This window comes from Molossus molossus, unplaced genomic scaffold (assembly GCF_014108415.1).
Source record: "Molossus molossus isolate mMolMol1 unplaced genomic scaffold, mMolMol1.p scaffold_m16_p_6, whole genome shotgun sequence".
Lineage (NCBI taxonomy): Eukaryota > Metazoa > Chordata > Mammalia > Chiroptera > Molossidae > Molossus > Molossus molossus.
In genome coordinates, this window is record NW_023425399.1 from 67,389,041 (window position 1) to 67,414,166 (window position 25,126).

General features: G+C 38.8%; 1 protein-coding gene across 4 annotated transcripts in view; it reads left to right on the forward strand.

The window, feature by feature from the left end:
- The window catches only part of EPB41L3 (erythrocyte membrane protein band 4.1 like 3), a 198,706-nt gene that overhangs the window by 86,402 nt on the left and 87,178 nt on the right, over positions 1-25,126 (forward strand). For all 4 annotated transcript variants that reach the window (XM_036244576.1, XM_036244580.1, XM_036244579.1 and 1 more), the window contains exons 2-3: positions 11,504-11,688; positions 17,216-17,413. In XM_036244576.1, coding sequence (XP_036100469.1) covers positions 11,504-11,688; positions 17,216-17,413 — 383 coding nt within the window. The remainder of the gene's footprint in view (positions 1-11,503; positions 11,689-17,215; positions 17,414-25,126) is intronic.

The window sequence follows — 25,126 nt, forward strand, 5'->3', positions numbered from 1 at the left end:
GCCTTTCTGGAGGGTAATATTCTTGTATCTTCACATGGCAGATTCTTCTCATACTCAAATGTCTGCTTAAACATATCCTCCTTTGAGAAGCCCTCCCTAACCACCCGATGTAAGCAACCACCCATCTACTTTAGATTGAATTATCTAATAACATCTCTTTGTAGCTGACACGCTTTGTTTCCTTTTTTCCTTCTATTAGAATAGGAGTTCCACTAGAGCAGAGATCTGTCTTTATCTGATATATTCCCAGGTTTCAGAACAGTTATTCAAGAAATGTTTGTTGAGGGAACATACTAATGAATGAAAAAGTAATGTAGCAGTACTTCTAGCCTTAACCGATAAATATCCAACCAAAAACAAAGAAACATGGTTAGTGTGTAAAGCTCTGTCATTGCTAAATGTGCACTCTCCTTTACAATAGCAAAATAAACAGACCCTTAGGCTCCTTCCCCAACCTCTGGAGTTCAAGAATCCCAGTTTGGGAACTTCCTTATTTTTAACAGAATGATGATAATTAAAACATCCAGAACAGAACTTAAATTGGTTCTTCTGCCACTTTTTCTGTAGACTTAATTTGCATGTAGTTTTGTCTCCTCAGGGACCCTGCCCCTCCCATTATTAGTGCTGTCACTGAACTCTATTAATATTCACTAGCACAAGACCCCCTACCTCCAGAGAGGGAGTCAGCTGCTTCCTTGGTTTATTGAAATGTATTTAGAGAGCTGTGGGAACAACCAAATACTATTGGTACTTCAAAGGTGTATAGAACTTTATACCCCAGTACTTGGCACCATTTTGATTTGCAAATATGAATACATATTGATAAGGTGGATGATTACATAGTCATAATCACCATGTCTGTCTGGCTGTCTTCCAAACTACATCTGTGAATTACTTAAACACAGATCTAAACATTTTTAACTTAGAAAGAAAAGCTAACAACTTACTGAAAATAAACCAGGTTTTTCTAATGTACAGTAAACTAAGAGTGTTTTCTTCAGCTTTCTCAGATGATCTGGGTAAAAGTATTGTTTCAGGGAATGAAATGAAACCCTAATAGACTCAATTAATGAAGCCTGCAGCTGCCTAGCCAGTGGGAGGTTGTTTTTCTTGCTAGAATGCTGGCGATTGCCTGCCCTAGTTATTTATGCCCTTGGAACTGGTCAGTAAGATCAGTTAGTATCTGTCTTAACTTTTCTTAGAGGACAAAATTTCTTTAGATGTCATGCTGTTACTCTAACAGTGTCTCTGGTTCTCAGGAGTGCTAGAATTTCAGAATCTCAGAACAGAAAGGGAAGCCAAATTCCATTGAGGTCACAGAGCATGGCAGAGTCGAGGCCAGAACACGCTCTCTCCTGGCTGGTTCATTCGCTCCTGCCCCATCAGGGCTCTCCCCCATCATGGCGCCCCTCTTGCACTTGTTTACTCCCAATTTCCTTTTATCTTTCTAATGTAACCTGTGATTTTTAATTTCATCTAAAGCTTAAAGCTAGTGTCATTAAACTTGGGACTAAAGGTGAGTAATTATTTTTCCATCAAACAGGGACTGTTTCCCAAGGAAGCCCTCTGTGTCCCTACAGACTTGTTGAAAGCCCCTTTCTTTGGACATAGTTCTCACACCCTGGGCACTGTGGTTGATTTGCTTCTCAGGGTAACCTGTCAGAATGTACATTCCTTGAAATAGGGGACTGTGGCCTTATTATTATTTGTCTTGTTTAGTTTTTAAAATTCCCAACACTGAATTGTAGATGTGCCAATGCCATTGTGAAATTATTGTCCCTATGCTGATGGATCTTGGTAATCCTCAGCAGGTGTATAATGGTCATTTGGGAAGTAATTTTTTAATTGTTGTGTCATCTTCATAAAAACTACAGCCTTCTGCTTCTTTTATAATCTTAAAAAGTTAGTCGGCTCCATAGGGGTAGGTATATTGTCCTAATAGGATTTGAACTTAGTATGACCATAAAGCTTATTAAAAAGAAAATAATCAGAATTGTTCCTGCCATTAGTCACATTTAGTTTCTCAACTGTTCTCAAGTTTTCAAAGATATCTTATAATGACCAGCCCTGAATTTCACTCTTCTGTGCTGCCCCATCGAGGCCAGCTTGGTACATTAGTTTGGTCTTATTTTGAGCCAAAACAATAGAAAAGGCCAGCTGACCCTTTCTGATGCTAGTCATCCTCATACCTGCCAGAGTGGTCTCTGTATAATGAGACGAGGTCTCCTTAATGAGGATGAGACTGCCTTGCAGGACCTGACTTCTGCCTGGCTGGTCTCAGCACCTCTCGTCACACCTTACATTCCAGCTGCACCAGACCAGATGCCCTTGCACATGTGATTTTGCATTGTTCTGCTGTGAACAGATTGGGAACTTCTGCCTAGAATTTTCTTTTGTCTTCCTCCTTTCTTTAAACACAACTCCGGAGATGAAATAGACAGAAGTGAAGTGGATTAAGTTGGGAGTAAGGAGAGAGGCATCCCTAATGAAGCATGAGCACTGGACAGATGGGGGCTGGCCTGCTGAAATGGGAAGACTGAAGCAGAGCATATTGGGGGCTTAGGAGGGTGGCGGAATCAAGGGTATGGATGGACACTTGTTCAGTTTTATGTGCCTCTCAGATATCTAGATAAGATAGGTCAGAAGTAGAATTGTATGTATATATGGACCTAAAGCTCAGGGAGGTCACAAATTAAGGAACCTATATTTTGGAATTGTCACTGTTATTTGAAACAAAGTGGAGGAGCTCTCCAAGAAAGGGATTTGAAGAGTGCAGCTGATTCCTAAAGAACTGCAAAGTTGAGAAATAGAATATGAGAAAGAGACTATGAAGAGGCAAATGGAAATGAGAAAAGAGTAGCCAGAAGGAGAAGGAAAATCAGGACAGTTTGAACATGAGCCAGGGTGTTGCATAGAATTTATTGGCTTGTAGGGAAGTCATTTTTAACCTTAATAAGGTTTACTAGAATAAAGGGGAGTACACTTGACCCTTGAACAACAGAGGTTTGAACTGTACAGGCCAGTTGACAGAACACCATATAAGTGGACCCTCTGAAGCTCAAACCTGTGTTCAAGGGTCAACTGTACTCTGCAGAGGGGATGGGAGGGAAGATGTGGAGACAGCATGGGAAGAAACTTCTTTCCATAAGCATGGCTCTAAAGAGCAGTAAAGAGGTAGGGCCATACTAGAGGGGTAGAGATGGGATTTGTAGAGAGCAGAATGTAAGACCAAGTGCAGGTTGATTTGGTTTCTTGTGTTTTTTTATAGGTGGATAATACTAGTGTTACCGGAGAAATCAATGGGCCATAATACTTCATTGCTAGTGGTGTGGGCTCTTGTGATATCTTCAGAAAATGAATTTTCTAAGACTCACATGGGAGAATGAATGATTTTTATTTGCTTGAAATCATATTCTTTGGGTTGAAAAATCCCATGTCCTTCAGTCCAGCCTGGAAAAGAGGCAGCTGTGGGTTCAGCAAAGCTAGAGGTAGGGCCAGTGTCCAGTAAACATATTGCAGCTGGATCCAGTACAGCATCAGGTTAGATTCAGGCCATCAGTCCATTGTATGGGTCCCACATGGCCATATGCCACATGGGCAAATGCAGGGTTTAGGAGCCCCTGAAGCCAGCTGTCACGGGCAGCAAAAGGGCCAAAGACCAAGAGGCAAGAGAGGGAACTTCCTTTGTTCAGAAGATTAAATATTCACGTTTCGCACCCTTGCAGTGGCTACGTTTATTCTGGCCACTGACTTGTTCCCAAGAGTGACTGACAGGTAGGCACCTTCCCACATCACCCACACCTTACTGGGCATGCACCTTAACTGCTTTGTTCAGTCCCTTCCTACATCCATCAGTGGGGAATTAACCTGGAGTGTTCAACTATAGCTTTCTGGCAAAGTGGTATAAACGGCAGGCCTATATTATCCAGTCTTCTCTTTTCTGATAAATAATCACCAGATTAATGTAATGGTATTACTAGGGCTTTTTTGGTCTTCATTTAATGCAAATAGGAAGAATCCAATAGAGGAGACATGATATTCCTGTCTTTTAGTTGTTAGTTTTTAGTGGACTGATGGATAGGATTCAGTAGTTATAAATATTTAAGTGAGTATGTATTACTGTAGTCTACTAGCCTCTTGTTTCCTATAAATTTATGTTTGAATTATAAAAAAGAAAAAAAGCTTGTTTTAAAAAAAATTGGCCTTTGTAGTGCTATATTACTGTAGGCAGGTAAATGGTATTTCTTAGGAGTCCTGTTTTATACGTGATTTATATTAAGCATTTTCCTCTACTGTCTTAGGTTTATGTCTTTTATAAAACACAACTGAATTTTTATATCAGCAAGAGAGGCAGATAAATTTGAATAGAGAAACTAATTTAGCAGTCCTTTAGTTAGGAGATGGGAATGTTAGAATTGCTACCTCCAAAAGTGGAAGAAACGAGGATAATCTGACTTTTTTTATTGCTTCTGTGGAACAAAAAATTAGAGCTGAAAAAGAACAAAACCTGAAGTGCATGACAATGACCATTTTTTATAGGTGAAATGAATAGGGAATTGGGAACATGATTTCATTTACACCTGCACGATGCTGCCTTTGAAGCTCATTACCATTTCCTTTGGCAGTCATTTAATAAACACATCCCTCTGAGAGGCATAATGAAACACAGTTTATGTTTCTTAGAAAGTAAAGGACTACTCTTGCCATCACCCCAGCATAACTAATGAATGCCTTTACTCCTACTTTTTAAGATTTGGAGTGTCTAGGCATCCAAACCATTTTAGCTTAAGCAAAACCCAATAAGGTAAATTTAGTACTTTAAAAAGGGCCCAGTTTACTCCTAAGCTAAGCACAAGCCTTTTGTATTGCTTTCTGTTTGGGATTGCAAGTGATGGTGTTTATTTAAGTAACTGAAATAATCAACAGCTATGTTTCATCCATCGAGAAAATATCACAAGAAAAGGGAACATTGGAAAAGTAATTTTTAGGAGTTGGAAAGGGAAATGTGCGACTCTAAGTACCAAGGATCATCCTGGAAAGCAAGAAATAAGTATAAGAAAAAGAAAAACCAAAACAATGTAATTATTATGAAAATCTAATTTTTAAAAATGTTTTGGCATTTGGGTACAAAATTGGAGGTACACACTGTAAAATTAAAATAATGAGCTAAACTTAGAAGACTGTATTTAGGTGCTTATGATTTTGTTTGACATTTAAAAATCAGTGTATTGCTTGCTTATATTGGCATGTGGAAAAGAAGACTATTTTAAAAGTTTTGAAATTGAATTTACTGATCTAGGCCGTCAATATCATTTACTCATAGGTACAATATGAACTGATTACCTTTCAGATATGTGGAATTAAATATTGATTTTAGTGAGATCCCAGAATTTAAAAGCCTTACATTTTTGTTTAATACTTTACTTTCTCTCAACAGCATTGGAAGTTTTATTATACTAAAATTAGTCAAAAAACAAACAGCAATGATTTTTAAATTTATTATATTATACATATAGCTGGAAAAAAATATACATAGGAAATATTTGTCAAGGACATAGGAGTTTATTTAAGGTTTGACGTTTTGTGGTTTATGGGATGAATAACAGGTAAGGTGTTATTACACAGTGTATTCATATGTAGAAAATAATGGTAGATTATTTTATTGTTTAAATAGTTGATAGGTGCTTTCTGGGCTCTATCCATTTTGCATTTTTATTCAGTTTTTGTATAGCTGGCTCTCTGCCTTAGGGAGGCATGGAATTAAAGACAGAAGCAGGTGCAAAATGGTTTCATGACTAGAATTAATACACTGAAATTCACTATTGGGATATTTCTTTACTAAGCTTGCCCTTTTATTTCATGTATAGTGAGTCAAAAGGCTAATGTCATGAGTTTAGAAGGATTCCTATTTTAACATATATTTAACAACTTTTTAAAGTTTAGAGTGCACTGATATGAGATGTATCTACTACAACTACATTTGTGTAAAAACCTCCTTAGTTTTAAAAAGTAGTAAGGAATTTGAAAGATGATGAAACTTATCTTAAACAGAAAGATCTGGGACTTTCCTGCCTTTCCTACCCCTCCACACAGCCTCCTCACCAATGTCACTAATTTCAGGTCTGAAGCCCTCATTTTATAGAAGAGGAAGTAGGAAACTGAAAGATTAAGTCAGTCATCCAGGCCCCAGCCAGTGTGGCTGGCTTGGTTGGTTGGAGCCTCATACACCGAAAGTAGCAGGTTCCATCCAGTCAGGGCCATACCCTGGTTGGGGCACATGTGCTAGGCAACTGTCACATCTCACACCAGTTTCACTCACATCAGTGTTCTCTCTCTCTCTCCCCCTCTCCCTTCCTGTCTCCCTAAAATCAATAAAAAGCATGTTCTCAGGTAAGGATTAAAAAACAAACAAACATCCAGGACACACATGCCAACATATTTGCTGCTAATTATTTTCATGTATTATATCTATAAAAATTATATGTAGATTTGAAAGTGAAATGAACTGAGATGTTTATATTTGGATATATGATCGTGGTTTTCTATGTCTGTAACAGTTTAGATATCTAATTATTGTAATGGCCATTATTTGCTGAAACACACATAATAACAGAACCCTACTGAAAGTATCCAAATTTAAAAAAAATAATAAAATTTATATGCAAGAACTTTCCTGTCTAGGAAAAAATAAGTATTTTTAAAAATATGCTTTTTCAAGTAGTCATTTATTTTGTTTTGGTTTTTAATTCATAATCTAGTGACTTTTTGGTTACTCTTTTATAGATATTCTCTAAACTACCCAAACATTTTCTTTTTGTGTTTTTGGAAAACCCTTTGGTCTATTGATAAAAGTATTAGACCGTGAACAGACCAATTGTGTCTATTGTCTTGTAGGGAGATTTTGGTTCTGAAAGTTTAACTGAGTTCTATTTACTATAAAGCATAAAAATACCCATTCTTTACACACTTAAAAGAGATATTAAAATTATTAAAGACTATAAGGAAGAGTTACTACACTTTAAAATGTAGAGATAAAATAATGGGGTTGATTTTATTATTCAGTTGCTCATCAAATAATTATTAAAGTACCAACTGTGTTGTAGGTACCGTGTTGATACAGTAGTTCCCTGTACGTGATATCAGCAGTCAGCTGTGGTCTGCAAATATCAGATAGAAAATTTCAGAAGTAAATAATTCATAAGTTTTAAACTGCTCGCTGTTCTGAGTAGTGTGATGACATCTCACTCTATCCTGCCTGGGGCGTGGCCCATCCCTTTGTCCACCGCTGCCCCTTAGTTACTTCGTTACTTGATAACTAAGTCTCGGTTATCAGATCAGTTATCAGACATTTAGAGAGACAGAAACCACATTCACATAACTTTTATTACAGTGTATTGTTATAATTGTTCTATTTTATTATTAGTTGTTAATCTCTGACTGTCTAATTTATAAATTCAACTTTGTCTTACCTATGTATGTATTTAAAAAACATAATATGTATGGGTTTTGGTATTATCCACAGTTTCAGGTATACCCTGCAAATAAGGAGGGATTATTGTACTGGGTATATTGAGGAATAAACACGTGATTCATACCTTTAAGTGTAAGGGAAGGTGGTTAAGGGAGGATTGAATAATTATAAAATTTGATTAATTATAGGAAGGAAACAATAAGGCACAAATAGAGTAACCGTATAAAGAGGGAACGCCTCTCTTGACCAATACTTGAGGAATGGGGAATTGGCCACATGAAGAGCAGAGGAAAAATTGTTCTCAGCAAATAGAACAGCATGTCTAAAAAAACTTGAGGCAGAACATCATGATGTGGTTTAGAAACTGAAAGGAGACAGTGTGGCTGGATCACTGTGGGACAGCAGGAGAGGCAGTGCTGCTGGGTGTGGATAGGGAGTTAAGGCCTCGGTTTGCCCTGAAGGCCATGCTAATTAAATAATTTAGATTAACTGCAAGCATATTGGGAAACTAATAAGGGGTTTTCAGCAGTGAGTGATAAGACTAGATTTATATTTTATGAAGATCAGACAGAATAGAGGTGGGTAGGAATAGAGGCAGGGAAAAGGTTATTGAGAGAATTCAGGAAAGAAATAATGGCTTGCTTAGTGGCAGGAAACCAATTAGAGATACACAGTTTACCCTTGAACAGTGCAGGTTTGAACTGCAAGGGTCCACTTATATGTGAATTATTTTCAATAAATGTGTTGGAGAACTTTTTTTGGAGATTTGGTATTGATTATACTAGGCTACCATAAAGCAACCATATTGTTCCTTCTTTGTTATCAATGTGTGCATTGTTATATCTGTAAGTAAACACACATTTCTTTTTCACAATGTTTTCTTTTTTGATGTCTAGTGTTAGTAATAAATATAATGTCTACTGTGTTTTATATCCTATAAGATAATATTGATATAGGTACTGAAGCGATTTACCTTGTAAATAGATGATGTAAACTTACTATATCAGTAAATGCAGCACTGTACTGTAAATGTATTTTCTCTTGATTTTCTTAATAACATTTATTTTCTCTAGCTTACTTTATTATAAGAATAAAGTATATAATACATATAACATACAAAATATGTGTTAATGAACTATATTATCAGTAAGGCTTCAGGTCACCAGTAGGCTATTAGTAGTTAAGCTTTTGTGGGAAGTAAAAAGTTATATGCAGATTTTTTTACCTTAGCAAGGGTTTCAGTGCCCTTGACCCCCACATTATTTTGGAAGACTATATTTTTAATATGTGTTTATAAAATTATATATTTTTCAAAATATAGTTTGCAAAACTTTTCTATATTAGATAAAGTAAGGGAAAGGGAAATGTCAGGAGTGACTTAGGGAATTCTGGCGTGAAAGAATGGTATTGCCACTTTTTGAGGTGAGGAAGATAAGGGGAGGAATAGAAAAATATCAATAGTTACCTGTGAAGAATGTCAGGTGGGCAGTTGGAGTTTTAAAAGCTCAGAAAAGAGTTTGGACTAGAGATAGAAATGCGTGAGTTGATGACTTATGGAAAGTATTTAAAGCCCTGGAAAAGGATATCACAAACTGGGAAGGGAATGTAGAGATAGAAGAAAAGAGGGTCTAGGATGGAGTTTTCCAGGACATTTCCATGTTCAGAGGTTGGATAATGCGTAAGCCTGTAAAAGAGAATGAAAAGGAGTCTGCAGGAGAGTGTGGTGAGTTCTGAATCCCAAGAGATGGAAGCATGTTGACAAGTACAGGCCACTAAAAGGTCAGATGAGTTGAGAACAGACAAGAGCGCATCGTCCGGGCATCAACCACAGGCGCCATCCCGGTGGAGTCATACTGGAGTGGTTACAAAGAGGAAGTGAGGAAGTTTGAGACAGTAAGAGTCAACAAATTTTTTGAGAAGTTATGGGTGGAAAGCAGAGAAATATGGTGGTAGCTGACAGAAGAAATAAGATGAAGAGAAGCTACTTTGTTTTAGTAAGATGGGTACCACTAGAGAATGACTAGTAGAATTTAGTCTGTAGAATGTATGTTAGATTGGGTGTGGGCTAGTATACTGAAGTTCAAACAAGACACAAGTTGATTTCTGCCTCACATAACAATCAAGAGCAGGTGGGTTGTAGGCCATGAAGTCATCCAGGGGACCCAGGCTGAAGGAGCAGCTCTGGCATCCTCCTAAATTTGGGGCCTCCATGACTGGGTCAGTGGGTACCATGTTAGTCATTAATTTCCAGCTAATGGGAAAGGAAAATCTAGGCAAGTGGCTTGTCTTTGTGATGATGACCTAAACATTGAATACATTTTCTCTGTTGTCTCACTGGTCAGACTTGATCACATGGCCACAACTCATTGTAGTTTCAAGCTGGATGGAGAAGTACCAGCAATAACTGAGTTTAGTTAGTAAAAGGAAAATGGAAGAAATGGATTTTGGGGAGTGTCTGTTTCTGCCACAGACTATGCGCTTCTTGGGGTGGGGAAGGGCTTTATAACACATTCATCTTTGTTTCTAAATTATAAGCAGTTCTTGACTTATATTTGGTACTTATAAGAGTTCAGTGAATTGAACTATTAAAACTAATCTCCCCCTTTCTGAAAGGTGGAATTCAGTTGTGGGCTCCACTTTTCAGTATAAACATACAAAAGAGGATATGATATTTACCTTCAAGATTTGCTTGAAAATCTAAAAAGTAAGAGGAAAATAGAAAATGTGTTAGTTTTATTTGGATTACTGCTTGCTCTGAATTTGGACTTGATATTTACATACACTTTGGGCATCTGAGCACATGTCAATTTGATATGTCTCTTATTCAACAGAAAGAATAACTGCTGTTTGTAAAAAGTAACCCTATCTAGAAGCAATGATATAGCACTTAGTTTATAACATAGATTGGTATTTATGTATGATGTTTCCCTCTTCTTCACATTATTAAACGTATTCCATTGTGAAGATAGGAACTAAATAGTTTTACTGTGGAGTTTTATTTTGCATAATTTTACATTATGCTAATGTGTCGTCATGTGCTTAAAGCATTACACTAGGCCTTTGCTCATGATATTTTTTACCATAAAATTAGAGTTAGGAAGGGAAAAAAATATGACAATCTGAAATATTTGTTTTTGAGGTAGCTCCCAAATACCCAACAAATTACTTGCAGTGACATGGTAACCACAAGCATAAGAGCTTTGTTGCTGCTTAGAGCAAAAAAAATTAAAAATGCTGTAAACAAAATGACATATCTATTAGTAGATGGAAAAGTAACCACAGAAAATAAACTCTTTAGACATGATCATGGTCAACTCCCTCATATAGCAGATGTGGAAACTGAGGCACAACATACTTTAGTATCTTGACCAGCAAATGCTTAGAAGATGGTGGTTATATTTATAAAGTCTTTTTTTAGGATATAAGAGCAGATTATTATAAATTAAGATCTTTTGTTTGAGTTCATGAGAAGTTTCCATTTCAGCATTCAAGGGAAGTAGAAGGAAGCCAGGAGGAAGCCTATGAGAATGAACTTGTGAGGGGTGGGGGGTGATGCTGTCCAGCTTCCCTGCAGCCGTGGCCAGTGCTTTCCAGTATGGGTCAGAGTCTGTCTATGGAGAAGCCTTTGTTGTAGTTGTGGTTTCGATGAGAAATAAAAGAGAAGGGCATTTGTTCATGTAAGCATGAAGAGATTCAAGGGTTGGGAGAGGCAGAACAGGGTCCCTAGAGATAAGAAAGGGAAAGGGAATGAGAAAAAATATGCACTTCCATGATTAGATAATCAAAAATCTAATAGGAATAAAATCTGTGATCATTACAAGTCAACTTTTACTTGTAGTTAAATGTTAATTTTGAACCATTCATGCTAAATTGCACAAGCCGTGTGTTAGTTGTGTGCGGTAGGACCACGCTTCACTTGTTAGCATTTCTCCATCTTTCTGTCTCTGCAGCCTTCCATGTAGCATCCTAGTTTTCTTGCCTAGGGAAAGTAATTGCACCCAGTGATGGGACTTTCCCTTTTTGTGCTTGCAGAACAATCAACCATGACAACCGAATCTGGCTCAGACTCAGAATCCAAGCCTGAGCAGGAAGCTGAGCCCCAGGAGGCGGCAGGTCCACAGGGGCCCGAGGGGGTGCAGCAGGGGCCAGAGGAACAGCACCAGGCCTTGGAGCAGTTCACAGCCGCTGCAGCGCACAGCACCCCCGTGAGGAAGGAGGTGAGCCCATGGGACCCACACTGCCCCGCTGCCCTGCAGCAGCTGGCATCACCCAGAAAACCAATTAAATAATGTTTACCGAGCTTTGTCAGGGTCTGGTCTGACCTCGGTCTCTTAGCACTAGAGAAAACTATGAGGGGTCATCTGCTTTGCCCCTTCTGGTCCAAAGCAAATGAAAATTTATACTATTTTAAGGCTTTCAGTGAATGACATTCCACAACCTTGCTTGGTAACTCCTTCATTTGATTGAAGCTCTTAAACTCACTGAAATCTGGATTGCAAGTTATTGGTTTTATCTGGGTTTACAGGGAGGCTAGACACCACACTGGCAGCTTAAATTATGCTCTTGATTTTTATTCAAGCCAAGGGGTTAGAGCTATTTTGGTTTTTCCCAGGAGAACTCTGACCCTAATGTTGCCAGCTACTCTTAGTGGATGTTCAGGTTGGTCTCTTTCCCAACCCCTACATACATGTAGATTTTCAACTCTAGTACTTCTAGATGTATTTCAGTTGTCATGTGTAATTTGAATATTTCTTTTGAAAGTTTCCATATAAAATGTAAAGCATGGTTTACACTTGGGCCTTGAATAAATCCATGTTTAAATTTCTTTGATTTAAAACATCAGACCAGGATCAGCATGTTTTAGAGTGCTGACTCACATGTGGGAAGGAAATCTAGAGTCCCCTGAAAATGATGTACTTTTCATAGGTCAGACCTTATGTGTTAAGCTGGACATTCTAGACCACGTGAGAGAAGAGACATGAAGTCAGCATGTTAGTAAAATTCTTTGGAAGGCACAACACATTTTTATAACATTAAACTAGATTATATTTTTACAGCCTGATTATTTTATTTCTTTTCTCATGATATTTAAGTTTTGCTTTTGTTTTTGCTTTTAAATAGTATTGAAAATAACATTTATTATCATGTTGTATAAATAGATGCTCTGTCTGATCCAAGATGTTTTGTGATAAGTTTATTTTTCCAACGTGTTAAACAAAATCTAAGGAGCTGTTGTTTTCGTAATGTTCCTTTACCTTTTTGTGTGTGTGGAGGAGTAATGGTGTTAGTGTTGGTTTGTTTTTAAATCTTCAGAAATTTAAGATAACTAAGCTGGCTTTCTTTATTCTTTCCTCTTAACTCTGAGTTGAAATAAAAATGAAAGTGGGGATAATTGTGGAGAAGGAAGATTTTCTGTACCTAGGTATGATATGATTAAACACACTTTATCTTCTATAGTCAGATGTTTGACACAAAACAAGAGAAGTAATACTAGATCCTTAGCAGGAAAGATGACTGGTTGCAAAGTCAAGAGACCTAGATTACTCTGTCCCCTCCCCTAGCTATTTTAGTGGTCTGGAGACATTCAGGTCCTCTGGGCCTTGGTTCCTTATTTACATATGAAGAAATCAGAAAAGATAATTGTCTAAGATTTTTCCACCCTAAAATTCTTTGATTCATACTGGGAGCCCAGTTCTGTTGGAGGTATATAACAAGGTACATTCGGATATTTAGCGATGATTAGAACATGGGATTTGGCTGAATTTGAATTCCAGTTTACTAATATTGTGACCTTGAGAAAGTCTGTTAAGATGGTGCTTTGTTCCTTTTTCCTCGTGTGCAAATTACGGTAATAATACCCAACCTCCTAGAGCTCTTATGGGGATTAAATGAAGAAGAGGATTTGCTAAAATGGTTGATACTGATATTTAAATTGTAGTGTATTGCATGACTGTGACATTTGACTTTGCTGAACTTGGCCTGCTCTCCCAGAGCTGATAAAGTTTTCAAAATGTGCTTAAGAGCCTTAGTGATGGGTTGGTGTTTCAGGTGATAAGGAGAAGAGGCCTCCCTTTGAACACTGGTGGTTTATGATGACTCTGGAATTGACACATAAGTAACCAAGAAAGTTCATTTTGATACAGGTACTTTTATGTTAGTGGAGAAAAAATGAAATTTTATCTACCTACTACATAGAAAGGTTATTTCCAGGTAAAATTTAGATAAAAATGTAGCTTCTGTTGACTTTTTTTATGATGAGATAAAGTGTAAATTAAAAGACTTATATAAATTATGAAGCATTTAACAAATGTGTTATGGTTATTGATATAAAAATCCAAGGTTACCAAACTTCTTAAACTACCTTAAGGCCAGAATGAATGTTTTATGACTTTTTTGCATTGTTTTAATGCTTCGATATGGAAAGATTAACAGTCAAAAAGAAGTCAGACCAAGTTGCCAGAGCAGGTTTTCTTTTGTTTTAGCTGGGAATTGCCTTCTCAACTGCTTTGGACTTTGAAGTTGGGTTCCCTGGTTTTTTCTTGGTTTTGTTAACAGAAAGCGGACCTGGCCCTGAGGCATCTGCTTATGCCCAGTGGTAAGTGGGTAGGTTTGTGACTTCCTGCTGGAAAGATTTCACAGCAAAGTCCTAGTGATTTTTAGAAGTCCTATATTAAAGCTGGGGCAATGAAACAAGAATGGGCCAGGATAACAGGAGAGGGCCTAGGTGGGGAAATGGGCCCAGGCTGGGCTTTGGCTCACTAAGAAGTCAAAGAAAAGGGGGCCTTGGGCACGAGTTCAGGGATTAATCCCGGGTTGAACTGCTGCTGCCCATTGCTGCCCTGGTTGCAAGCTTTGTGAGGTCCTTTAGAGTTTAGGAGATGCATACCTGTGGGGAAGGAAGGAGGGAAGGAGGGGAAAGGCACAGGCATCTTGCTAGGAGGGAGAGTTCCCCGGGGACTTTCCTTTTGAAGGGTTTTAAAGGCTGGGAGTTTAGGGGAGGATCTCAATAGAATATTCATCAGTTTTATGCTGATGTGCCAAAATGAGATTCCCTTAACTTCATGTGTCCTTGGGTGTGGTTGGCACAAATGGCATTAATTGGATTTCTCTTATCTATCTCCCTCAGTAGGGTGATTTAGCTGCTTACCCTTTGGTAAGGGAGGCGAAGTGTAAATCACTTGCTTTTAAGTGTCCCTAGTTTAGGGAAGAGAGGATTTACTAGATGGCTGCAAACTGCATAATATCTGTCTCAGTTTCTCTATTCTGCTTGTCCTGGCTTACTAGCCTGTCTCATTTTCTTCACTTAGCAAATGGTGTTTTGTTTTGTTTTTTTATTCTTAAGAACTTCTCAAGACTTTTCCTTGAGTTCCTGGGCAAGGTAGTGGAGGAAAGGACTGTATTTGTAATCTTTAGAGTGTTAATTAAGATAGAAAATACCACTATAAAAGCAATAATCTATACTTAAAATCTAAAATAAATACACTGAAAAATAATGATTATATTAGAATGTTGTAAAATTGTAGAGGCTAATAAAAAAGAAGAGTTGAAATGATAGAATGTCAATACTCTCTTCACTCTTCAGCCCATGACATTTAGCTACTGACATTTAGCTACTAGGATGACAGTATGTTTATGAGAGAGGAAGTTTCATGCTTATTCAAGGGGCCTATACAATTTCAGAACATGTTTTTCTTTGGACTGTCAGTGTATGTTTGCAGGCCAGTGGAATGGTAGTCTGACCCATGAGTTGAATTTGCACTAATACATTGGCAGTCATATGATAGAGACGTTTCCGAGGAGAGTGATGCAAGGGAGGAGTTTATTGTCACATAGGATGTCCTCTGCAGTCCTGAGTCTAGCCTGGACTAGACTGTTGTGATTTGAAAGCAGATTAATGCTTTTGGACAGATTTGATCTGTTCTTATACTAGCTCTTTACAGTGAGGGAAAGTGGATTTAGGGGATTACTTTGTGATGAATTTCAGTGCTGCTGGCTTCATTGAATTGATTTAGAGCTAAATCAAATATTTTAACAGTTGTACAATTACGGAGAAGATTAATACTTGAAGTTCTGTAGGCCTTAAATTTTATCAAATAACCTTATGCATGTGTATTTGGCAGTTATGGGTCTTAGACTATTTACAGGAGTGGGGAACCCTTTTTCTACCAAGGGCCATTTGGATATTTATAACATTATTTGTGAGCCATACAAAATTATCAACTTAAAAATTAGCCTGCTAAGTGTGAGCCAGGTTGCTGGAGTCCCAGATATGGTGGCTGCCTGCCGCCCTGGGGAAGGGCTCACCAAAGGAACAAAGGCCTCTACCAGCACGTCTCTCTGACAGAAGGCTGCCTCTCCAGCCCTTTGCCCAAGGCCCGACAACTCAGTTCTGCCCCCTATGTCTCTGGTACCTTTCACGTTGCCTCCTGTCTGAGGGAGCAAGTCCAGGATTGAGCACTCTGCAGACCAAGGCATCAAGCCGGTGAACCTGGAAGCCCTCTCCAAGTGGACTGGTCACATCCCTGGGGACGTGGTAAGGGACATGGCCCAGGTTGACCCCATGCTGGGTCGGCTCAGCTATGACCCCTGTGCAAACCCTCCCAACTACGGCAGCCCTGACCCCATTGTCATCAACAACACACACCAGGTCTTAAAAGGGGACTGTAAAACTCCAGCCAGTCTGAAAGGATATTTTCAGGTGAACCAGAACAGCACCTCCTCCCACTTGGAAGCTTATGATTTCCAGATCTCTGCAAGTGGCTCTGTTGCCAAGAAGGGAACAAACTGCATTCGAGTGGAAATCGAACCTCTAATCCAAGCCTACTGCTTACTGTTAATCACCAAAATGGGACTGCTAATGAGGAATGTATTTGCATATGTTTGTTTGCAAAGCCTGAATCAGTGAAAACTTTCCTTGAAACACTATATTCGGACACTCTGGGATAGAGAACAGAGAGTGTGAACATAGTCTGGCTTTTGAAACTTAAGTATTTTATAGTTTTCCCCTCGAGAACTTTTTTTTAAGTGGATTGCCACCCTACTTCCTTTGCAGAACTGCCCTGGTGGCTTTGCTGGGACCAGGCCCACAACCTGTGCCTCTCCTATTGATCCTTATTTTTGAATTCAAAGAAGCTATTTAAAAATTTAATATATGAGGCTTTCTTTTATTCCTCCCCAGTTCTTAATTTGACAAAGAAAAATATATATTATTGATTAAAGTGAACAGGAAAAAAATAAAATAAAATTAGCCTGCTGTATTTGGTCAGGCTAATTTTATGAGGCGTGTGATGTTAGCTGGTATTGATTTTACGGGCTGGATGTTCCCCACCCCTGTTACAGAAGGATCCAGTGAATGAAGAAAATCAAGTACATTAGGTAAAATCTAGATGATTTATTTTAAAGACCAACACTATCTAATGCCCTTTTCTAAAAAGCCAGAATTCTGTTTGTTTTTCTTCTTTGCTCAGTGAAGTCTCAATGGCATTTGCTTAGTGCTTCAAAAGTAAATCCTAGTGTCAAGTTGAAATAAGGCCCTACTCTTGCGTCTAAATGGCAAACGTTATTTAGGTAAAATTATTAGCATTGTAAATATTTGTATATTTATATCTTTTCCTATTATCCTAATTCAGATGTCTCTCATCCTTTAGGAAATAGGAACGCCTGTTTCTGGTGTTCTAATATTGCCTGAGCAATGCAATATTTATTTCCTGTCTTGCAATGAAAACTAGTCATTGTTCTTCACAGGGCACCGACAAGGAACGGGAATTTGCTGCTGGAGCTGCAAAACAGCTCGAATATCAGCAATTGGAAGACGATAAACTCTCTCAGAAATCATATAGCAGTAAACTCTCTCGATCTCCATTAAAGATTGTCAAGAAGCCTAAAAGCATGCAGTGCAAGGTGATACTTCTAGATGGATCAGAATATACCTGTGATGTGGAGGTAAGTGTATATTTTAAAACTTTTTTGTCCCAGATACTGAGAGCTGGGGAATGTTGGCATAAAACATACACGATGCCTCTCTGCTTTTTCAGAACTCTGGAAAATCACTCAGACCCAGTGTCTAAATACAAAATTATTTTCAAAGTCTCTAACAGGGATCAAATTACTAAAACTACTTTTATAATGTCTCCTAAATGTTACAGTCAAAAGAAAAATGTGGTCTTCTTTAAAAAAACAAACAAACAAAAACTCCAACATTTACCATGGTAGGAAAAACAAATTGGAGGCCTTTAAAAATCAAGTTTTCTTTAATATCCTAGCTATAAGTTATCATTTAAATGAATTTGGCCTTTACTATTTGAATATTTTTTGGCCAAGTCTATTGTTTAATGGTAGAAACTTGGAGATTTCTGTACATAGGAGCAGTGGAGTAATTTGAACTATGGATGTCTTTTTTCTTGCCGAGAGAATGAGTAATCTATAAAATGTACATTGTGGTGGGCATTGCAGCTCAGTGTTCTTTTAGTAAAAAAACCAAATTCCTCTTAGAGAAGAGATAGTTGAATGACTTTTGCCTGAGATGTTTAGCAAGCCCAAGTTAACAGATGACAAGAATTAAGTCTGTCCATAGCTATGGAGATGGGAGATTGCAGAGTTCTCCAAGTGTAATGGAGAACAGTGTAGGGAATGAACTCAAGCTGAGAGAGCAGGTCTCTCTATGTGCAATCACACACCCATGGCATCCTCTCCCCACAGCTGGGAAGGAGTAGCTTGCTCTTTTAGCAAGGTGATCCCATTTCAACATTAACGTTTTCATTCAAAGAGCTCGTTCCTCCTACCTCCAGGCCTCTGCCCTTTGTCACACAGGGACATTACACATCTCTCTGCAACAGCCCTTCCCACCACATCCTTACCAGTCCATCTCTTCCACTAGGTGTAGGAGAGTCACTCCCAGGCTCATGGGCAGTGTACACCTGTGTGCTCCACATTTCTCTTCCTCTTTCATCATGACACAGATAGCACCGAGCTCACCTGATGTCCCATGTCCCACATTCACTTATTTCTACTTTCTGTCTGCAGCCCCCATATCATTCCTGTCATATTTTGCGTAATACACTCAAGCACTCAATGCTTTTCTTGGAACAGAAAATTCAAACACACTTCATGTTGATAATATTAGTAAGGATGGGGGTAGGGTTGGATTACTAAATTATTGCAGATTGCAGGAACATAGAAAATGTATCTGTATTTTGAAAATAAATTATTAGATCAAAAGTTTTTTAGTCTATCATTTTTATAGAATTTTTGTCATCATATAACTTGAGAAATATCGATGGGTTGCTGCGGGGAGTGAAATACACGTTTCAAGGACCCTACCTAAGGTTGCCATGCACAGATTTGTTTCTTACGTTTTTCTGGCTTTGATTTTGGCTAAAATCTTAGCCCAGAGTGTTCAGTTGTTGATTTGGATGTTTATTTTGGAAATGCAGAGATACAGTAATATACTTCTACCAGTGTTTTACTATGAAGCTTAAAGGACTTTTGTAACCTTGCAAGAGGTTGTATTTTTCCATTGTGGATTCACTTTCTGGAAAAATTGATCTAAGTCAAGAGAAGCTTTTTTTTTTTTGTTAACTTCAAGAAGAGTTTTTCTATTGATTCCATTGTATAGTATAATGAAATAAATAGGTTTACCTGGCAGCCAGTCATAGCTATCTGAGTTTTCTTTTTTTTTAAATTATATCTTTATTGTTGAATGTATTACAGATGTTCCTCATTTTCCCCCCATTTACCCCCTCCTTCCCACTCCCGCCCCCCTCCTGCCTTTTCCCACACTGTTGTCTGTGTCCATTGGTTATGCATATATGCATATAAGTTCTTTGGTTTATTTCTTCCCAACTCCTAACCCCCCTTCCCTTTGAGGTTTGTCTGTCTAACAACCAATTTGTACTACTTAATCCCTTCACCTTTTTCACCCATTCCCCCAACCCCCCTCCCATCTGGCAACCAACAAAATGTTCTCTGTATCTATGAAAATGTTTCTGTTCTGCTTGTTCATTTTGTTTGTAGATTCCATTGTCAATAGCTGTGTATTCATTGTCATTTTGTTTGTTCATATTATTTATCTTTTTATTCAAGAAGACCTTTCAACATTTCATATAATAATGGTTTGGTGGTGATGAACTCCTTTAGCTTTTCCTTGTGTGGGAAACTATATGGTCATCGATTCTAAATGACAGCTTTGCAGGATAGAGTAATCTGGTTGTAGGTTCTTGCTTTTCATCCCTCTGAATATTTCTTGCCACTCCCTTCTGGCCTGCAAAGTTTCTTTTGAGAAATCAGCTGACAGTCTTATGGGAACTCCCTTGTAGGTAACTGCTTTTCTCTTGCTGCTTTTAAGATTCTCTCTTTGTCTTGAACCTTTTGCATTTTGATGATGATGTGTCTTGGTGTGGGCCTCTTGGGGTTCATCTTGTTTGGGACTCTGGGCTTCCTGGACTTGTATGTCTGTTTCCATCATCTAGTTAGGGAAGTTTTCTGCCATTATTGTTTCAAATAGGTTTTCGATTTCTTGTGTCTCTTCTCCTTCTGGCACCCCCAAGATGCGAATGTTGGCATGCTTGAAGTTGTCCCAGAGGCTCCTTACACTATCCTTATTTTTTTGGATTCTTTTTTCTTCTTGCTGTTCTGATTGGGTGTTTTTTGCTTCCTTATATTCCAAATCAATGGTTTGCTTCTTGGCTTTACGTACTCTACTATTGAATCTGGGTAAATTATTCTTTATTTCAGTTAGTGCCTCCTTCATTTCTGACTGTGCATCCTTCATTTCTGACTGTTTTTTTTTTTTTAATGCTCTTGAGGCCCTCAGTAAGTTTGTTGAGGTTCTCACTAAGTTCATTGAGCATCCTTATAAGCAGTATTTTGAACTCAGCATCTGTTAGGTTGCTTATCTCCATTTCACTTAGTTCTTTTCCTGGAGATTTTTTCTGTTCTTTCATTTGGGACCTGTTTCTTTGTCTCCTCATTTTGGCTGCCTCTCTGTGTTTGTTTCTATGTATTACTTAACGAGAGGTATGGGGCTAGCTGAGACCAGATGCTGCTTGTTTGAAACAATTTAGGAAAACCTGAAGCAGGATCCAAGACAGGCCAATCCTATGGTTAAGCAAGTGGCAACAGCTTGGGTGGGCCTGAAAGTTGGGTGGGGCGGGGCCTCAGGGAATCACCAGGGCGGGGCAACCAGTGTGAACCAGGTTGCTGGAGTCCCAGATATGGTGGCTGTCTGCTGCCCCAGGGAAGGGCTCACCAAAGGAACAAAAGCTTCTGACAACACATCTGTCCTGGAGAAAGCTCCCTCTCTAGCCCTCACTTCAATGCCAAACAGCTCAGTTCTTCCCTGTATGTCTCTGGTGCCCCAGGAGCTGCCTCCCCTCCAAGCTTAGAGGGAGAGAGTCCGATAAGTCCGTGCGTGGGCCCTTTAGGGAGCTGCCTGGGGCTCCAGCCAGGTCAGCCTCCCTGAGCCTCAGTTCCCACTGGTTTTCCAGCCAGAAGTTATGGGGACTTCTTTTCCTGGCACTGGAACCCTGAGCAGGGACCCCTCAGGCCTCAGGGAGGACCTTCACAGCTGAGGAATCCTTTTGATTTTTATCCGCCACACATGGGTGTGGGACCAGCCCGTCTGCCTCCGCCCCTCCTACCAGTCTGGATGTGGCTGCTTCTTTAATTCCGTAGTTGAAGGACTTCCATCCAGCTTGATTTCAGGTGGTTGTGAATGATGGTTGTTCTGTAGTTTAGTTGTAACTTTGATGTGGTTGTGGGAGGATGCGGTACTGCGTTTACCTACGCCACCATCTTGACCGCGAGTCCCCGCTATCAGAGGTTTCTAAAGGAGATTTTGTGGTGTTTCGTGTGGGGAGAATAAATGCCTCAGGACTGACCAAGGTATGTGCAATGTTGATCACTCTGCTAAATTTAATTTATATCCCATGCTTCAAATTCATTACAGGTAATTTGTCTTTTTGAGTACAGAATTTTCATTGTAATTAACTTTGGATACAATTCAGTGTTACTTTTACTGTAACTGAGCATTTGAGTGGCAGGGCAGTGTTGGTCATTTACTTTCCTTTATAATAAAGTATTTTTATAAATTTGACAGATTCTTAAGAGTAATGTTTTTCTGTCACAAAAACTCTTGCCAGCAGAATATTTTCAGTTTTAGAAAAAGACTTCAATAGTAGAAAAAAATATGTTCACTAATGACATTGTTGTGGAGATGGAGAGATTTGGACGTAGTAAAGTAAAATGGATTTATCTGTAGCTGACTTGTTGAATAAGAAAAATGGTTGTGAATCGGTTGCATTGTTCTCTAGGTGAGAATATGACACTAGCCGAAAAACATTCAAACTGCCTCTTGTCTTTAGATACAAATTGGAATGTAAACCTTAGCTGTAAGGTACAGAGTGTGTATTAGGTAAACAGAGGTTGAAAAACTTTACCCTGGGGAAGATATCCTTCAGTCTTTGCTCTCCTTTAAATATGTGTGTGTGTGTATATATATATATATATAAATGTTCTAGATTTTAAATGATATAGAGCTTAAAAGTGACTAAGGGGCCATGGTCAGTGTGGGTCAGTGGTGAGAGCATCAACCCACACACTGAAGGGTCACAGGTTTGATTCCTGGTCAAGGGCATGTACCTGGGTTGCAGGTTTGATCCCTGGCCCTGACTGTGGCCTGTGCAGGAGGCAACCAGTTGATGTGTCTCTCTCACATCAATGTTTCTCTTTCCCCTCCCCGCCCTCCTCCCTTTCTTCTGCCTCCCTTCCACGCTCTCTAAAAATCAGTGGGAAAAATATCCTCAGTGAGGATTAACAACAAAAGTGACTAAGAGTCAGTGTGTCAGAGTCCACATGTGGAGTGGACAGTGTGGATAAGATAAAATTTGGCAGGAGGTAAAACTTTTACTCTGTTTTTAAGGGTTAAGTACAAAATAGAAATGTTTGGGATGGGGCAGTCAGACTTAATGACAGTTTAGGTGAAACTCATCTTTGGGTTAAAGTCAATTACAAATGAAACACAAAGCAGCAGTTGGGGTGTGGCTGTCAGACACAATCGTGTGAGGCAGGCCACTTTCAGGAAGTGTAGCGTTGGGTTTACTGGAGGCGGTGCGTCCCTGGTTCCCTGTGCTGGAGAGGTCTCATCGTGGTGTCTTGTTTGGTTCACATGAGATTGGAATGCTCCAAATCTGCAGATTGGGGTGCAAAAATGTATTGGCTCACTTGTAACCCACAATTTCAGGTTACTTTCTTAAACTTTCTGAACCCGTTTCCTCACCAGGAAAATGGGGGTGAAAATATTTGTCTCAAAAAGGCCTTGATGGGACTATTAAAGCTGATAGTTTATTTGAACACTTTCTGGGATGTAGCATTATGCTTGATAAATGGTAGGCTTTTACTCACAATAATAAGAACAGTGAATTCTGACTTGAGCGTATTCCTGGAGAATTATAGGATGGTGAAGGGTCACCAGATGGCCCGAAATCTGGAGTAAACAGAAACAGTGGAGTTCACTCCAACAGGCATTTCTTTATACCATCCAGAGATGCTTCTAAGGGACTTTATCTAATTTCCTTCTAGCAGTAGGCTGAGATCATTGTAGAATTCAGTGTTTTTTTCTGTTTGAGAGACCTTTTCCCAAATAATTTTTCAAACTCTTAGTCTTGATTATCTAAACTATAAAAATATGTTATTATGTGTAAACTATAAGATAAGTAATTTGATATATATGTTTAAGAAATGTTTGAATGTTAACAAACTTTCATGTATGCCAACAAAATCACTAATACTGTCATTCCCTTATTTTATTGGCCATTAAAGAACACAAGCAACTTTCTAGCCAGTTTGTTATCATTATTGCTGTATATTTCTTGAACATAAAATTTAAAAGAGAAAATAAAGAAAAGATACCCCAGTCACACACAATAGAGGAAATAGTGTTTCTTTTAGTTCTATTGCTTCCATAATTGGTGAACTCACTGAGTCTAACTGATTAGCACACATCATATTTCCTAATGACCATCCAAATAGAAATTATTTGGATACCATTCTAATATAGTCTGATTTTGTCTCAGGAAAATAAGTCAAACGTGATCTGAAATTTGAGTCTATATTTCATAATATAGGTTTGTTACTGCAAATAGAAAATGTTGAAACCATTTTATGATGTAGTTTAAACCAGATTGGTGGAGGAGTCCAGAACTTGACTGGAAAAGTGGCAAAGGGCTTACCATGCAAGTGTTCCTCACAAGGGCCCTGCCATGTGTCTCCATGCATGTGGGACCTCAGTCTACTCTACTTATGGATGATTCAGTAGTGAAGGGGACGTAGTGTTGTGAGACCCAGGTAAATCCACACGGAGTAGCACTCCAGGGGAAGATGCCGGTGTATCAGCTACATTGCAGAGAGATTTATATTCAGACTGGGGCAGTTCAAAAAGAGCTATATAAGTGCAGCAAAAAAATCATAAAAGCCTGCCCCCCAGGTTTCTCCTGTGTAGAGGCTGACTGGTTGACTGAGCTCCATGACTGAAGCCATGCAGGGTCTTCCAGAATGTCCCAGATCTGGAGTAGGCACAGAAACTGGTGTTCACTCCAACAAGCATTTCTTGATAACTATTCAGAGATGCCTCTGAAGAACCAGAGATGGTAAGAAAATTTATGACACTGTGTCCTAAGTGTGCTTTGGTCACCTTCTAACTACTGGTCAGGAAGGGACTGTTAAAAAAATTTCCAAATGCTTTGTGTTGCCTGTGAGTCAATTAACTGACTAAATCAATTGTGCTATTTTACATACTACACTTCTGAGATTCGGTTGAAAAATCAGTCAGTGTCTTAATTTTCCGACTTCTGCGGATGTTATGTGATGAAAGTACCTTGCGATCCTTTAGGAAGTTCTTGACTGGACAGCAAAGAGAACCGCCATTATCCAGAAAGTTGATCAGTGCACCTGTTGCCTTTCATGGATTATAAAAAATAATAATAAATTGTAAAATATAGGGATTTTTGTTCAAACCAGTGCAAGTATTGTTCATTCAACAGCTACGTCAGTGTCAGAGTTTTTGATTCTGTAATTTGTAAATTCGATGAACCTCTCAGTGGGTCTTGGCTCAGCTGGATGTCTTACCACATCATACCATCTGTTATCATACTGGTCATAACTGAATGGCCCCGTCTACCAGCAGTGGCTTTCCTGCTTGAGCATCGATTCCTCTGGGAACTCCTGAGGATGGGATGGTTTTAATTAACTTGGTTTCCTTGTGTGATGGCTCTTTGGTGCAACCATAGGAACAGTTACATCCAAGGACTTGTAACATGCACCTTCTCACTTACCTGACATAGTTAGTGTTAAATTTTCCCAAGGTGTAGAGATCTGTCCTCATTAATGCAAACCCTCTTTACTAAAATTATTAAAGCTACTTTCCTTGGGTTTTATTTATTTAAGTAATAAACTCGAATATAGTTCATCCAGGAGTATAGACATGGTCTAATAAACCCTCTACACAATATTAAGGTTAAAACTGTGAGCATATATGTCAAGAAATACAACCAGTGAAACCCTCTGGTGTGTCACCGTACGGTGGGTTGTGTTTTGGAAGCTGAGTGAATTTTGGAACTTGAGTGCCTGTGCACACTGGGTGACGATGCTGTACCAAAGGTT